The following is a 16,993-nucleotide window of genomic DNA, read 5'->3' as shown; positions in this document are numbered from 1 at the left end:
TTGTTTCCCCTTGTTTCCTCTTTCTAAATGTGCTGCATTCAAAGGATTGTTTTTGTGCAGAAAGGTGTTCCTTTCTGTGCAAAAACAACCTTGCCTGTAACACAGGCTGTCTTGTACCATGGTGCAAGTGTGCCTGCGTTGCCTCTTCGCTGCAAATTGTGGCCCGGCGTAGGCAGAGGACAGGAATGTGCCATATCTATATAGAGGTGGCACATTCCAGTCCTCTCCCTTCCACACAGCGCAGCAAGTTGTATTGCTGCTCGTAAAAATATTTCATGTGTTCTGTGCATGAATACCTAGTTTACAATTAATTTTCCTCACTACTCTGATTCTCAGCTTTTGAAAATTCACTCAGATCTTATGTGCACATTAGATGTAAAAGCGTTGTGAACATGAGGCCCACATGAACACACTTGCCTGCATTTTTGGAAATATGTGGGCTTTGATAAGGCCTTCATTTTTCCCCCAGATGTAATCCTGTGAACTGTAGTCATTCTGTAATTAAAAACACAAAGTGTCCCTAGGATGTGTGTTTGCACTTCTCACATTTCCTTATTTTGTTGCAATATTTTGCTCCAAATTTGAATTTGCAGTTTTTTTGGTGCTAGGCATAGCTGTTCCCAAAACACTTGGAGAAGTGTGGCTCACTGGTTAGAGCGGCAGACTCTGAAGCATAGATCAGGCCCGGGACCAGCGTTCAAGTCCCGACGCGGCAGGATCTTGGGCTCAATGTCCGCGGACTCGATAATTCTCACCTCGGCGCCTACTCTAACCATGGGTCCCACGCTGCAACTCTGGGCAATAGCTTGCTTAATCTCCACAACGGCCCCAACAACACTGGGATGCCTGGCTTCACCTTGGGGGTGCCCAGGAGGGGCATCTCACAGGGAGAGCCAGGAAGGGTTACACAGCGTTATACAGCGCCGGGACGCCCCGTTCCTGGCGCAGCTGTGCGCTTTACAAGTATACTACGTTTACGTTTACTTTTACTTCAATAATGAGCTCCCAGGAGGCAGGAAATTGATCACATTTATAAATGCATGTGAATTCATGATATAAATAATAATTTTAAGTATGATGCAAATGTAAGAATAATTCAAACAACAAGAGAGAAAGGGTCAGAAAAAACACTCTCATACCCCTTACAAATACATATACCAATCAACAAAAGAGTGTCAATCAATGTAAACATCAAATGCAGTAAAAATAATTTTTTCAAATATTTTAAAGCATCAAAGGAAACTGTTAATACAGTAGGAAAAATAGAGTGCACGTGTTCAGAGAGCTGACTAAAAGGACCCTCAGGCCCCAGCTGAAAGCTAGTAGCCAGTTGTCTTCATCGGGTCCCTGTTAGTTGCAGGAAAAGTGAAAAGTGCGTTAAAAAGAGTATGGACTACTCCTCAAAACTATTTTAATGAGAGGGTAGCTCTAACTCTATTAAAACCAATGTGAGAAAAATATAATAATTTTTCAGGACTGCTGAGTGGTTGTGTGAATTTGAACCAGTGAGTCCCTTTAGTTATGTGAGCAAGAAAGGTGATAAAATATGGTCAACATGTTTCTGCTTATCGAGCAATGAATCAGCTCAGCATTCGTCAGGACCAAGAAAAAAGCACAATTCTACTCGATGGTCGACACCCCCTAAAGTGTCCAGACCTAAGGAGTAGCAACAAGAAAAGATACGACCTGAAGTTGTCGAAGCTCTTTATGGAAAATTCTTCCCCAAGTTTCTCCTCATTATAGGAGAATCGAAAAAATCTGTAAAAATAAACAGACAAACAAAAGCGTCCAAATTATAAGCTCTTGTAGGATTAAATCTTCATTAATAGTCTCTGATCATGTGCGTCAGCCTAGTGTGGCCACACGTCGTATGCTGTCGTTAAATGCATGTTTTCAAACTGATTTAGAAAAAAACATGTTTGTCCATATAGCTTGTTATACACAGCATTGAGGACAACGTGTTAACTATGTCCATTACACGTTGAAGTGTCACAACAAATTGTGATTACATAGAAACAGTGCTCGTCAAGACATCTGTATAGCTTTGGAATATTAGACTTAAATAAAACAAGGCACCTTTGTAAAAACGGAGAGCATCAAGGGCACAGTGCACTCCAAAAAAGGAGAAAATCAGCCAAACACTTACACGATATCGTGGTGTAGTGAGCCCCATGGGCATAGCGGCAGGAGGAAATCTTCACGTTCAGATCTAACTGAAAATGAAAGGGATATGTATATCTGTCATCTCTTTGCTGATACTAAGACACATTCGATCTTCTGTAGCTAAAGACTAGAAAAACTTACTAGTTGCTGAACGACTCCCCGCTTGAAGACCTACGGCAGCCACATCCGCCGCCTGTATCTACAAACGCGGCTCTGATGCCGTAGGTTATTTAAAACGTAGGAAGTGGGGAAGTACGTGTAAGGCGGTGCTGAGGATCACGTGTTCAGCGTGATGACATCACAGTCTTAAAGGCGCTTGTTTGTTTACATGCGCAAAGAAAAAAATATACTCTCGGGTTTATGGACCGAGGAAAGAATACCTTAAGAATCTCAAAAGATGAAGACTAATTGTCAGGGGTCACAAAATGTAAGCCGCGAAAGCAGACTTAATACAGACTTAAGCAAGAGTGTTGTTCTTTTATGGTGGGCTCACCTAAAAGACTATATAGTCACAGTATAGTTGAAAAATAGTCAAAATTTATTGACAGTCAAAGGGATGGAACACAAGTGATAAACAGGGTGCATACTTCCAATATTCATATATCAAGGAAGAGTAACTGGTCCCTTATTCTAAAATCTAGAACCCAGAGGAAAACAGGAGCTTGGTAACTCAGTGGGTTGAAACGAGGGTGAACCCGTTTATCTACGCATGACCGATTCCCATGGAATTTCATCGTTAAGGCCATGTATATGGGTCGACAAACGATATATCCATCTTTGTTCTTTTTCGAACAATGTTCCTTCATTGCTCGAATTCATTTGTTCAATTATTACCCATTTTACATCATTAGGGCAGTGGCCATGCTCAAGAAAATGGGTGGTCAGCTTCGTGGTGTTTCTACCGCATCTCATGTTACTGCGATGTTCTCCTATTCGCATTTTTATTCTCCTGGTGGTCATACCTACGTATCTAAGACCGCAGGGGCAAGTAATCAAGTAGAGCATGGCCACTGCCCTAATGATGTAAAATGGGTAATAATTGAAGAAATGAATTCGAGCAATGAAGGAATATTGTTCAAAAAAGAACAAAGATGGATATATCGTTTGTCGACCCATATACATGGCCATAACAATGAAATTCCATGGGGATCGGTCATGCGTAGATAAACGGGTTCACCCTCGTTTCTACCCACTGAGTTACCAAGCTCCTGTTTTCCTCTGGGTTCTAGATTTTAGAATAAGGGACCAGTTACTCTTCCTTGATATATGAATATTGGAAGTATGCACCCTGTTTATATCTTGTGTTCCATCCCTTTGACTGTCAATAAATTTTGACTATTTTTCAACTATACTGTGACTATATAGTCTTTTAGGTGGGCCCACCATAAAAGAACAACACTCTTGCTTAAGTCTGTATTAAGTCTGCTTTCGCGGCTTACATTTTGTGACCCCTGACAATTAGTCTTCATCTTTTGAGATTCTTAAGGTATTCTTTCCTCGGTCCATAAACCCGAGAGTATATTTTTTTCTTCGCGCATGTAAACAAACAAGCGCCTTTAAGACTGTGATGTCATCACGCTGAACACGTGATCGTCAGCACCGCCTTACACGTACTTCCCCACTTCCTACGTTTTAAATAACCTACGGCATCAGAGCCGCGTTTGTAGATACGGGCGGCGGATGTGGCTGCCGTAGGTCTTCAAGCGGGGAGTCGTTTAGCAACTAGTAAGTTTTTCTAGTCTTTAGCTACAGAAGATCGAATGTGTCTTAGTATCAGCAAAGAGATGACAGATATACATATCCCTTTCATTTTCAGTTAGATCTGAACGTGAAGATTTCCTCCTGCCGCTATGCCCATGGGGCTCACTACACCGCGATATCGTGTAAGTGTTTGGCTGATTTTCTCCTTTTTTGGAGTGCACTGTGCCCTTGATGCTCTCCGTTTTTACAAAGGTGCCTTGTTTTATTTAAGTCTAATATTCCAAAGCTATACAGATGTCTTGACGAGCACTGTTTCTATGTAATCACAATTTGTTGTGACACTTCAGCGTGTAATGGACATAGTTAACACGTTGTCCTCAATGCTGTGTATAACAAGCTATATAGACACACATGTTTTTTTCTAAATCAGTTTGAAAACATGCATTTATCGACAGCATACAACGTGTGGCCACACTAGGCTGACGCACATGATCAGAGACTATTAATGAAGATTTAATCCTACAAGAGCTTATAATTTGGACGCTTTTGTTTGTCTGTTTATTTTTACAGATTTTTTCGATTCTCCTATAATGAGGAGAAACTTGGGGAAGAATTTTCCATAAAGAGCTTCGACAACTTCAGGTCGTATCTTTTCTTGTTGCTACTCCTTAGGTCTGGACCCTTTAGGGGGTGTCGACCATAGAGTAGAATTGTGCTTTTTTCTTGGTCCTGACGAATGCTGAGCTGATTCATTGCTCGATAAGCAGAAACATGTTGACCATATTTTATCACCTTTCTTGCTCACATAACTAAAGGGACTCACTGGTTCAAATTCACACAACCACTCAGCAGTCCTGAAAAATTATTATATTTTTCTCACATTGGTTTTAATAGAGTTAGAGCTACCCTCTCATTAAAATAGTTTTGAGGAGTAGTCCATACTCTTTTTAACGCACTTTTCACTTTTCCTGCAACTAACAGGGACCCGATGAAGACAACTGGCTACTAGCTTTCAGCTGGGGCCTGAGGGTCCTTTTAGTCAGCTCTCTGAACACGTGCACTCTATTTTTCCTACTGTATTAACAGTTTCCTTTGATGCTTTAAAATATTTGAAAAAATTATTTTTACTGCATTTGATGTTTACATTGATTGACACTCTTTTGTTGATTGGTATATGCAAACGTAAGAATGCCAGGAAACAACTGTCTAAAATATGTAAGCAAATCCAAAGTTAATAAAAAAAAAATAACAACATAACTGCAATGAAATCTTGCAAGGATCATAACTAGGGGCATTTTTCAAGAAACTGACCGAGCGCGGTATGTCGTCCAAAATTGGTAATGTCGCTCTCCGACAGTTTCAATATGGATGTATGCGCCGTATTCAAGAGATTGGCTTTACCCCTAGCGCTGGCACTACAAAAGCTGCCTAGCACCAGTGAAGGCAACCTAACGCCATTTTGCCAGGGTGCTTGTGCTGCAAGGTCAATGTTAATGTGAACAAAGGGACACCTCCCTGCACATAAACAATTTTTACAGCCGATTTGCTGTATCTATGTGTGCTGTAGAATGCAGCACACGTGGAAAGAGCAAAATACGAGAAGAAATAAGGCATTTCTCCCCGTATCGCCTGCTTAAGATCAGGTTTTCCCTGACAGTATTTTTGGTGCTGCCGCATACCTTGTAAATATGGTGCAGGGTCAAAAAGCAGTGGGTGTTGCGGCGGAACATCCACTGCAACACCCATTGCTCGCCCCTTTTACACTAAGTGCTGCGTGAATAGGGGCATTCTTCACAAGGCTGCATTATGCCATGTTATGTGGCTTAACGCTGCCTTGTAAATACGGCGAAGGAGTTAACGCCAACGGAATGTCGGAAAAAGTGATGTTCTTGTGGCGGTGACGCCTTCTAAATATGCATCCTAGTTTGCGCCAGCTTGTTTTGTTTGGATACCTAACTGAGGAAGAGATCCTCACATTATTAGAAGTATATAGCTTGTGAGCACACATTTTACTTTTCTAAATTAAACAGACTATAAAAAGTAACATGTGCATTATGATGACTATAACATGGCTTAGTCTAAGAAAGCAAGTCGCCTGAAATTAAGCAATCTCTGTCAATAAATTATCGAGAATCTTAAAAATGACACTGTGCCCTCGTTATTAAATTTTCATTCGCTAACAGTTGCAATCACTGTTGACTTAACCATAAATAAATACTGCAGTTGTTTTTCCTTCAGGACCAGGACAGGCAACTTGTTGTTTCTGGCCTCCTTGAGATATTTTGGGGAGTGAAACGGCCCATTCGGTTCCGAATTCAAGATGAGAAGCTCAATTGCACTTCGCCCATAGAGCTGCCTGAACCACTGGGTTCATCTCGAAGTAAAAGGTACTGTTATTTTGAATGATTTCAGAAATTAAGCTCTCTTACACTAAAACACATGCATTGCTTGTATTAAAAACAAATAAGACCTGAAGCACACTGACATTTTTTCCATAACCACACAATTTCATATCAGTAGCAAATATTTAAAATTGCATGCATTTAAATCTTTCTAATTGGTATGTTTTGTAGGTTATAGACATTGGAGGTAAGATAACTCTACGATATGTTTGACTGTGTGATTGACAAACTAGCTTCCCTCCCTCTATGTGAAAGCTTGCACCTGTGAGCTTAAGACTCTTAAAAATGAGTAGGCTATGAATGGAGATTAACCCATTATCTTCACTGATCAGAACATTCAGAGTGCAAAATAGTTTGAATATCCTGTCTATGAATACATTCCCGTTCTCTCTTTACTTTGTTAGACTTGTCAGCCTTAGGGTGGCCTACCCCCAAACTTTTCACCTTCACCCTATTTTTTGCTGATCTTGTTTTTATTGGCTTTTGGAGTTTGTGTACTCTACAACCGTTAACCAGTGCTAAAGTGTTTGTGCTCTCTCCCCTAAACATGGTAGAATTGGCTTATATCCAATTGGCACATGCACATTTATTTATAAGTCCCTAGAAAAGCAGTAACCCATGTATTAGGGCCTGTAAATTGAATGCTACTAGTGGACTAGCAGCACTGATTATGTCACAGACTTAAGTAGCCCTGTAAAACACGTATGACGCCTGCCATTGAAGCTTATGTGTGCAGTTGTAAAATGATAATTCGACCTCACAAAATAAACATTTTGCCAGGCTCAAACATTCCTTTTTAATTCATATAAGTTACCACTAGAGAAAGCACTAAACAGTCCAGAGGGCCCTGGGCAGATTATTTTAATGTTGGACGCGTACTTTTTACATGTCCTGGTAGTGAAAAATTCTTATATTTGTTTTTCACTACTGCAAGGCCTACCTCACTCATAGGATAACATTGGGTTAACTTATTGCATTTAATAAGTGATAACTTTCAATTGGGAGCAGGTGGAATGTTGAGTTGGTCCTCTAAAGAATTGTAATTTAAAGCCCAGTTTAATGTCAAAATCAGATTTTAAGTCACAATTCTGAAAATGCAACTTTTAGAAAGTTGTAAAAAGAACAATTGATGGACAGAATGCAGAACAATGTCATACATTCATCCCAGTACAGAGATCTGGGCCTACATCCATTGTTTATTTGCTCACCATGCCATCTCAGTTTGGACCCAGCCATTTGCAAATCAATCTTGACCCTGCGCCCAATGGAAACAGTCCAGCCTGAACTGCCAGGCCAGGTCACCCCTGGACTGGATACAAGCATCCTAGGACCTGTTTTGGACTTTCAGCTCTCATCAGCCAGGATAGCTTGACTCCAGTGACATGAAGACCACAGGACCCACGTCTGGGCATACCGGTACCACTCGGGGTGACAAATGCAAAAAGAACAATTGATGGACAGAATGCAGTAAAATTTCATACATTTACCCCAGCACAGAGATCTGGGCCTAAATCCATTGTTTTTTGCTCACCATGCATTCCAGTTTGGACCTAGCCATATGCCAATCAGTCTTGACCTTGCGCCCAATAGGAACAATCCAGCCCAAACTGCAAGGCCAGGTCCTCCCTGTACTAGAAACAAGCATCCTAGGACAGGTTCCGGCTTTCAGCCCTCATCAGCCAGGATAGCTTGACTCCAGTGGCATGGAGAACACAGGACCCATTTCTGGGCATACCCGTCCCACTCGAGTTGGCATTTTCCTGTCTTAATCATTTTGTGCCTGCAGCCTGCTTCCTGGGTTACATGAATTGGTGTAACTGGCAGTTAGACTTTGTGTGTTGCACCCAAGCAAAAAGTCAAAGGGAGGTGAGATGTTGGCAGGTTGGGCCCCTCTGACTTGTCAAGTGGGAGGAGCTGTCACCCCATTTGACTTGTGCAGCACAAAGGCTCTTCCTGAACACACTCAGAAAGGATTTGATACTGGTCTTTTGTGTCCCCAGACAAGCTGGGGCTAGGGTATGAGAGAAAGGGTTGCCTGACAACTCAAGGGGGGGAGCCTTCAGAAACTTCTCCTACTTCAAACTGGGCAGCAGTTATAAATATTGGACCCACAGACCCAAGTCTTCAGTACACATCTGTACCTGTGAAAGACTCAGAATGAGGAATGCTGTGCTGCTTTGCTGCAAAACGGACTGCCACTCTGATGCCCTGTAGCGCTGTCCTCCTGTCTGAGTGAGAAGGACTGGACCTGCATCTGGAGCCCAAGACCACCAGAGTAACTCCAAAGACTGACTGTCTGGTCTCCTGATCAGAGCCTCAGGGACAGAACAGACTCCAACAGCAAGGTACCCAGCACCAGGACTCTGCCAGCTGTGAATCCTGCCCTCCCAAGTTGTGCCACCCCAGTTCTGGACCCTTGAAAGTGGGTCTTAAGGTGCTCTGCCAGCATAAATATGGAGCTAGCAGAACCGATGCAGAGCAACACATCACCTCCCAGAACTCCACATCGGAACTACAGCTCAATGCATCACATCACCAAACTCCGCATTGGAACCACTGCACAACACATCCCGAATGCAGGGGTCCGCAATCCAGCCTCCTCAGACACAGGCTCTCTCATCAAGATGTTGCACCCCACAAGAAACTGATAAATTAATTGTGATATATATGTCATTATATATTCTGGCTTCAACTAATCAATTCCCTAAGAGTTTTTCACAAAGATACCAATGTACCTTCAAGTCAACACATACTGCCCTGGGAGAAATGTATCTTCATAAATCAAGTACATTAATTGTTGCCTAATATGTATTGTTTCCATTTATTAGTAAAATGTGTCAGCATTGACCAAAATAATTTTTCTTATGATTTCACAAGTTATTATTGATAATATATTTATTGAAAATGTAAAATGGCCATCGTACTCCTTAGCCTCTTATCATAAATCAAATTCTTTCATACAATACAATATTATTTTCTTTCTTCATTCAGTAAATAAATGCACTCTACGATCAAATTATCCATTTTGATTTAACATTTAACCTATCTAGTCCTAAATATGTGTTGTCTTTTTATATTTTCACTTCTAAAGAAATTATGGGGTTTGCTCAGCAATTCCAATTGATTTACTACAAGCATTGCACAAGCTCATGTCTGCAAACAAGAAAATGAAAAAAACCTGATTGGAACACAAGAATGCTGAGAGCTCTATTGACAACAGTCAAGTGGCTCAGGGCTAAAAACGGCCTGTATTGGCCTTCTGCTCCAACATGCCATTGTTTGTCTTTCTGTTTCTCCCTTTTTACCTTACAACGTTCTACCTTTCGAGGAGGAATTTTCTAATAGCCTTACAGCCCTTCTACCTCGAGCTATACCAGTTGTTAAAGGCCCTCTCCTTCTTTATAGTTCCCTCCTGTAGCTTGCGCATATAATTCGGGGTCAGACCTTTAATAATTGATGTAGCCCTCGGACCCAGTTTATAGTAAAATATACACTGAAATGTGTGCAACAAACAAAATTCATGAATTGTCAGGCTAAAGAAAACAGATACAGTAACTAATCAGCTATACAAATGAGAGCATGAGGGTGGTATTAAATTGAATGGAAACAGCAGGAATATTTGACTTGCTGGCAGCGACGGCTCGTGGAGGGAGTTACGGTGGGGCAGGAGGGTGGGGAGGGGGAGGGGCAGGGTGGAGGTTGCTAAAAACCGGCATATGGATAATTGCAGGTAAGTCAACAATTTAATTAAAAAAACGAATTTCGTAGCTCGCACTGCATTGCATTTTGCGATGCAAGGCGCACTACGAAATTCGTTTTATTAATTAAATTGTTGACTTACCTGCAATTATCCATATGCCGGTTTTTAGCAACCTCCACCCTGCCCCTCCCCCTCCCCACCCTCCTGCCCCACCGTAACTCCCTCCACGAGCCGTCGCTGCTTGCTGGCTATATCACTGAGTGAAGTATTAATGCCTTCTTGTTTGTATTCAAACCCTTGTTATTATTGTTTTTTCCTAAGGAGTTTGTTGGAGATTATTTTTTCTAAACTACTTGCTGGATGAAAAAAACATACAAGGAGTCGGCTGCGGGGAAAAGGGTTGAATATGGTGGCGGTGTCTGCTAGACACCGCCATCCATATTATGATGGCAGTGGGAAGCAGCCACAGAAAGGCATGCGGTTTCCTCAGTTGGGGGTTGGAGGGGCACATGGGGGTACCTATGATATCCCCCTGCATTTGCATGGAGAAGTGGCAGGCACCGAGCGGTGCCTGCCACGTTGTGATGGCAAATGCACACATGCCTTTTTTGTATTGCGGCGGTTGCTGCTGACAGCACCACCCGCCGCAGTGCAAAAAATGCGGGATGTGCCCGCCAGTGTGGCAGGCGCATCCTAATTCCCCATGAGGGACCGCCACACCCTTAGCGGGCGATCCCCTTTCCCAGGGCGCTGGCGGACAGATTTTCATAATAGACCCGTAGCTGTTTAGAGGAGTTCTGATACCTTTTTGAACCTGTGCCACTGCACCTGCTGCACCAGTCAAATAATGACCCTATTGCCTGCAAGATAACTGCACTTGTGACTGCCTGTTTATTAGTAAAATATAGCAATATCTGGTTATAGTGGAGTTATGACAGCTTGTGGCCCTGGTGCCACGGCACCTACTGCACCATTTCAACAAAGCTCCCTTTAGCTCTAAGGTAAGTGCAATTGTGATTGCTTGTATAGTAGTAAAATAGAGCAATGTTAGGTGTTTGGAGGAGTTCTGACAACGTCTGGGCCCGGTGCCACTACACATTCTGCACTATTCAAATCATGACCCTGTTGTCTGTAAGGTAACTGCACTTGTGACTGCCTGTTTAGTAGAAAAATATAGCAAATTGTCATTATTTAATGATTGTTTATGTGAAGGAAGGGACACCTTCCAGCATACATAACAATCATTATGTTGTTTTGCTCTTTCTATGTTTCTGCAGAATGCAGAACACATAGAAAAAGGAAAAACGAGGACAAATGAAAGTTTTTCTCCTAATTTTGCCATTTTAATGCCTGCTCTTGCATGGCGTTAGTTTTTGGCCCTACCTCAGATTTACACATCCTTGTAAATCTGGGGCAGCGTAAAAAAGCAATGGGTGTTGTGGTGGAACGCCCTCAGCAACATCCATTGCCCGCCCCTTTCATGCTGAGTGATGCTTGTAAAGGGGCCATATTTACAAGGCGGAGTTAAGCCACAAAAAGTGGCTTATCGTTGCTTTGTAAATATGGAGACTATTTTTGATTTAAAATAAATGCAATCTTATAGGAATCACTTCGGTATAATAAGAGAGAATTGGACATGAGAGTCTTTCAAATAAACTTCGTTATAATTACATCATTTTTGTTTCAGTGGAATGATACGCTGGGGAGAATTTGATGATTTATATCGCATAAGTGAGATAGAAGAGACTTCAAGCAATGACGAGGTTGAAATAAGTATTGACAAAGGTAGGTGCATTATATCACCTTAACTTTAATAAACCTAAGTTATTAAACTAGAGTCAGTGTGGCTGCAGTGTCGATGTGAGGAGCAGCTGAGATCACAGATAGTCAAGACAATCATGTTCCTACTAAGCATCTTTGTGAGGAATCCCAAGTTTACATTGAGTAGATTGGCTCAATTAGAAAGACCTTTCCTGGAGATCACTGCATGTGTTACATTAACAGCAATGCCAAAACAACATAACAGTTAAGAAACAGAATATGTGAAAATCCCATTTAGTAAATAAGCACAGACTCTAAGGATTAAAATCACATACAAATTATGTAAATCTGATGTAGGGACCAGGAGTTATTAAACAAATAAATTACATTTTCTTTAATTGAAAAGAATTGTTGGAAGTTACAAATGAAGCATACCATGGAGCTGGTACGGTTCCCAATACTGACACAAGGTGGCTGCAGAGCATTCACTTTCGACACTTTTAAAATAAGTTTGCTTTGCTTGTAGCGAATATCCTTCTTTCAATAGTAGCTGATGAAAGGAAAATGTCAAAATCCTTCAAGGCTGGTTATGTGACTTCTTGATTAGTGCTGAGAAAGGACTCTTGCAAAAACAACAGTTGATGGACAGAATGCAGAACAATGTCTTACATTCACCCCAGTACAGAGATCTGGGCCTAAATCCATAATTTTTTTGCTCACCACACCACCCCAGTTCAGACATGGCCACATGCAAATCAGCCTTGATCCTGTGCCTCATGGGAACAGTCCAGCCCGAACTGCCAAGCCATATCTTCCCTGGACCGGAATCAAGCATCCTAGGACCGGTTTCTGGCTATCAGCTGTCTTCAGCCAGGATAGCTTGACTTTAATGGCGTGGAGAGCACGGGACTCACGTCTGAGCATACCCGTCCCACTCGGGGTGACAAATGCAAAAGCAACAGTTGATGGACAGAATGCAGAACAATGTCATACATTCACCCCAGTACAGTGATCTGGGCCTAAATCCATAGTTCTTTTGCTCACCACACCACCCAGTTCAGACATGGCCATATGCAAATCAGCCTGGACCCTGTGCCTCATGGGAACATTGCAGCCCATACTGCCAAGCCATGTCTTCCCTGGACCGGAATCAAGCATCCTAGGGCTGGTTTCTGGCTATCAGCCGTCTACAACCAGGATAGCTTGACTCCAGTGGAGAGCACGGGACTCACAGCTGAGCATACCCGTCCCATTCGGGGTGACAAATGCAAAAACAACAGTTGATGGACAGAATGCAGAACAATGTCATACACTCATCCTAGTACAGAGATCTGGGCCTAAATCCATTGTTTTATTGCTCACCACAACACCCCAGTTCAGACATGGCCATATGCAAATCAGCCTTGACCCTGTTCCTCATGGGAAAAGCCCGGCCCGAACTGCCAAGCCATATCTTCCCTGTACCGGAATCAAGCATCCTATTGCCGGTTTCTGGCTATCAGCCGTATTCAGCCAGGATAGCTTGACTCCAGTGGCGTGGAGAGTATGGGACTCACGTCTGAGCAAAACCGTCCCGCGCGCGGTGACAAATGCAAAAACAACAGTTGATGGACAGAATGCAGAACAATGTCATACATTCACCCCAGTACAGAGATCTGGGCCTAAATCCATCGTTTTTTTGCTCACCACACCACCCCAGTTCAGACATGGCCATGTGCAATTCAGCCTTGACCCTGTGCCTCATGGGAACAGTCCAGCCCAAACTGCCAAGCCATGTCTTTTTGGACACCAGGCCAAGGGTTCAAGTAGGAAAAAGCTTTCTCCCTCTATTCCCATTCCCATAGCAAAAAAGCCAATGACCTAAAGGCATACTGGCTTTCTTCATGGCAGATGCAACCCTCTCTGTTCCTAGGATCTTCCACAGTTTCCCATGCCCATAGAAAGAGTCTTCAAAATTGCTGCATTCTTCTGCTGGTCAGGTACTCTGACCCTTTGTCCTTGTGGGGTCGGAAGACGCTACTGCCACTGGCCTTGAGAGAAGCCATTAGTCCCAGATATTCAATAGAATCCATTATTCCATTAATCCTTCTGCTGGCTTGTGCTTGGTTCTGCCAGTGTACATTGTCAGTCTAAAATATTTACCGGTGCCAGTGAGCTGTTTTCCTTCAGAGTCCTTAAAGTAGTTCTCTTAGCATGAACCAGTCTGGGATTAGTAAAATTCACTAAATGAATTTACCCTGATTCCCCATATTCTTCTTAAAGTCTTTCATAGCACTGTGATCCACTTCCTGGTTCCCAAAGCTGACTTACTACGAAGCTGGCCCACAATGCTTTATCTTTATTTGGCTAAAATAAGAGAACTGTGTGTGGCTTAGAAATCACTCTGTCTTGTATCTAACCCCTCCTTAAGGCATTCTATTGTAGTCCTTGCCAGATCTCATCTACCCCTTCCCCCACATTAATGGGTCGCTAGGTTTGCCGTGGCCTCTCACCTCAATGAAGAGGGGTGTAAGAGAACCTTTGGGCAAGCAGAAGAGAGTTATGTGGGACAGGAAAACCTTTATCCATGAAAAACGTTGGTCAGGGGCAATAGCTCACCTCTCCCAGGAAAGGATGAGGTTGAAAAGATATAATAATCTATAAACCACAAGGGTCTTAACAGATGGTAAGGGGTTAGTGCTACCATCTTTGAGAACGCAAAATGTGAAAACTTCCAATAGTCAACTTAGCATCCATTAAAACAAATATTGCTTGTTACTAAAGGTCTGATTTAGATCTTGGCTGGACTGCTGCTGTCACATGGTTACCCCAAATACTCTGCAAAGCTGACGGTGGTCTTCTCTGCTGGCTAACATTACTAATGGTCAGCATGGCAGAGGGATTGGGGCAAGATGATTTAGATGTTCTCATTGTGCTGGCGGTGTCCCGGCAGCAGAGTCCTGATGGAATGAGGCCATGGTGGTGTGGAGACAGGTAAGAACTATTTATTTTCATCTCAATATGTTGTGAATCTGTCAAAATGTACATGTAGGTACTGTGTCCTGACCCTTTTTGTTACATATAGCATTGCACACCAAAATCATATACATATTATTGAATGTACACCCAATCCCATCACAAAAGCCTACTATAGATTCCAGCGACAACGGGTTAGCGGAGTATCATGGTCAAGTACCAGCCGCACAAGAAGGCCCTGGACATTGACGTTCACGACGGATTCGGTGGTGAGACCCGCCAAAAAGTTGAGTTTTCATCACTTCTCCATCGATTCCACGAACTCACATTTTGAGGTTTCCCCACCACAGTCGCTCAGCTGAAAGGCACAGCACAATCGGGACAATGGAAATCTTGGCAGGGCTCCCTCTGACAGCAGCTGTCCCATTGTCGAAGTGGTGAGAAAGATTCTGCGGAGGCAGTGGGACTTCAGTGGTCGTCCCTCCAGTGACCAACCAACATCTAAATTGAGCTGGCAGACCGCCAAGGTGGTGGGCAGGAAGACCACTGAAAAAGAGGCAGCGGTACCAGTCCCGCCAAGATCTAAATCAGGCCCTAATTATTATTTATTTTAGTTAATTAAACATACATGCATTTCTTAACTCTGATTGACAAAAAAGCTTTAGAAACTTTCAGACTTTTTAAAAGCTTGTGCAGCTCACATGTAACATAACATATATCTACAAGTTACCTTTTATAAATGTAAGTGTGTGCACATCTTATTTTATATTTAATCACTATGCAGCATGGCTAAATTTGTCCTGCATTTTCAACTAATACACAGTGTTAAAACAAGCATTTTTAAATTGAAAACCAGACTGATTTTACTTCTGACATCAAAGCCAAGTATAGAGTCCTGTGTGGCTCTTCTTAAGCTCTTGTTTAAAAGGTGGGGTGTGCTCCAGATGTGAGAAGAAAATGCTTTGCCTTCAGGGGCGTTTAGAATTTGACATTTAAGCAGTCTGCAACCTTTCTTGCCATCTTTATCCATTCCTTGCAAAATTGTTAAATATGTCTATCAAATAACAAAAACAGTTTCTATCTTTATGGAAGATTACTTGCAATGTGCGATCACCCTAGTAGGCCCAGAGAGCACAAAGGTCTTCGGTATCAGCTATCCAAAGTCTATAAATCAAAAGATTTCAAGGGAAGTATGGCAAAAATTAGTGTGCCTGCAAATTTGGATCCTGAGGATTACTGTTAATAGGTTTGAAAATTTTAATACAATTTGCTCAGAGTTCCTTACTGGAGGGAGATGATGCGTCAATCTCCGGCCAGGCGAGCTCAATACCTTAAAATAACGGATGGTTAGGTATCGATTGATCAGAGTTGTGATGTAATCAATTCAAAATATCTGGTTGCTCTAAGGATAAGGTAATGGCCACCCACCAAATACCAGAAGTGTAGACCAAATCTACACCATTTTACACAAAAAGGGGCTATATCCTGAGCATGTCCCACAATGATCAAATAAAGTTCTTAATGAGTATCGACACCGGTAATCTTTATCTTCTTTATTTCTTTATAACTCTTCAAAAAGACGCTAGTACTACAGGAATTACGTTTGACCACAATGCGTTTACATCGATTACCAGATGGATACTTGACACACATGAGAAGTTGGATAGGTTTCACTTTTGTCTCGTGGCTCAGGACATTTATAAGCTCACGGAAACACGATAAATGAATACTCTTTAAAACTTCGAATATTGCCATTCACTTTAGAATATTGTGGGATTTTGGCCCTGAGGAAGTCTGTGGCTTACACCACGAAGAGACGAAACACGTGTTGGCAGCTAGGTCTGTTTTTGAAGAGTTATAAAGAAATAAAAAAGATAAAGAAGATTACCGGTGTTGACACTCATTAAGAACTTTATTTGATCATTATGGAACATGCTCAGGACATATACCCTTTTTTTGTGGCCTCAATTTTTTACTGTGGGCCGACGTAGATGAAGAGACCACGTTGAGGGATGATGCATCGAAAATCCAGATGCACTGCATTGATGCGATGGCAGAGAGGCAGGCGCTGTGCCTGAGTCAGAGCAGGTGCCACAGATGTCAGTGACATGTGCTCGGAGGTTGGGCTGTGTTAATTTTTCAGCCTCAAAGCAGGCGCTGCATCGATTCTTCAGCCACATGGCATGCTCCATCAAGAAAACGGGCGTTGAGAGTCGATGAGTGGATTTTATCACCAGATTACACTTCAAAGGGCCCAGAGCTGGATTTGGCACCATTGGGCGAGTCAGGGCTCTCAGCAGAAGAGCTCAAG

General features: G+C 42.4%; 1 protein-coding gene across 2 annotated transcripts in view; it reads left to right on the top strand.

Moving 5' to 3' along the window:
• Window positions 1–16,993, top strand: part of RASSF6 (Ras association domain family member 6) — a 312,787-nt gene that overhangs the window by 177,819 nt on the left and 117,975 nt on the right. For both annotated transcript variants that reach the window (XM_086961518.1, XM_086961519.1), the window contains exons 4-5: window positions 6,103–6,251; window positions 11,654–11,751. In XM_086961518.1, the coding sequence (XP_086817644.1) occupies window positions 6,103–6,251; window positions 11,654–11,751 (247 nt within the window). The remainder of the gene's footprint in view (window positions 1–6,102; window positions 6,252–11,653; window positions 11,752–16,993) is intronic.

This window comes from Lissotriton vulgaris, chromosome 3_1 (assembly GCF_964263255.1).
Source record: "Lissotriton vulgaris chromosome 3_1, aLisVul1.2, whole genome shotgun sequence".
NCBI classification, from domain to species: Eukaryota; Metazoa; Chordata; class Amphibia; order Caudata; family Salamandridae; genus Lissotriton; species Lissotriton vulgaris.
The sequence above is the reverse complement of the archived record's forward strand: the minus strand, read 5'-3'. Positions and strand labels throughout refer to the sequence as shown.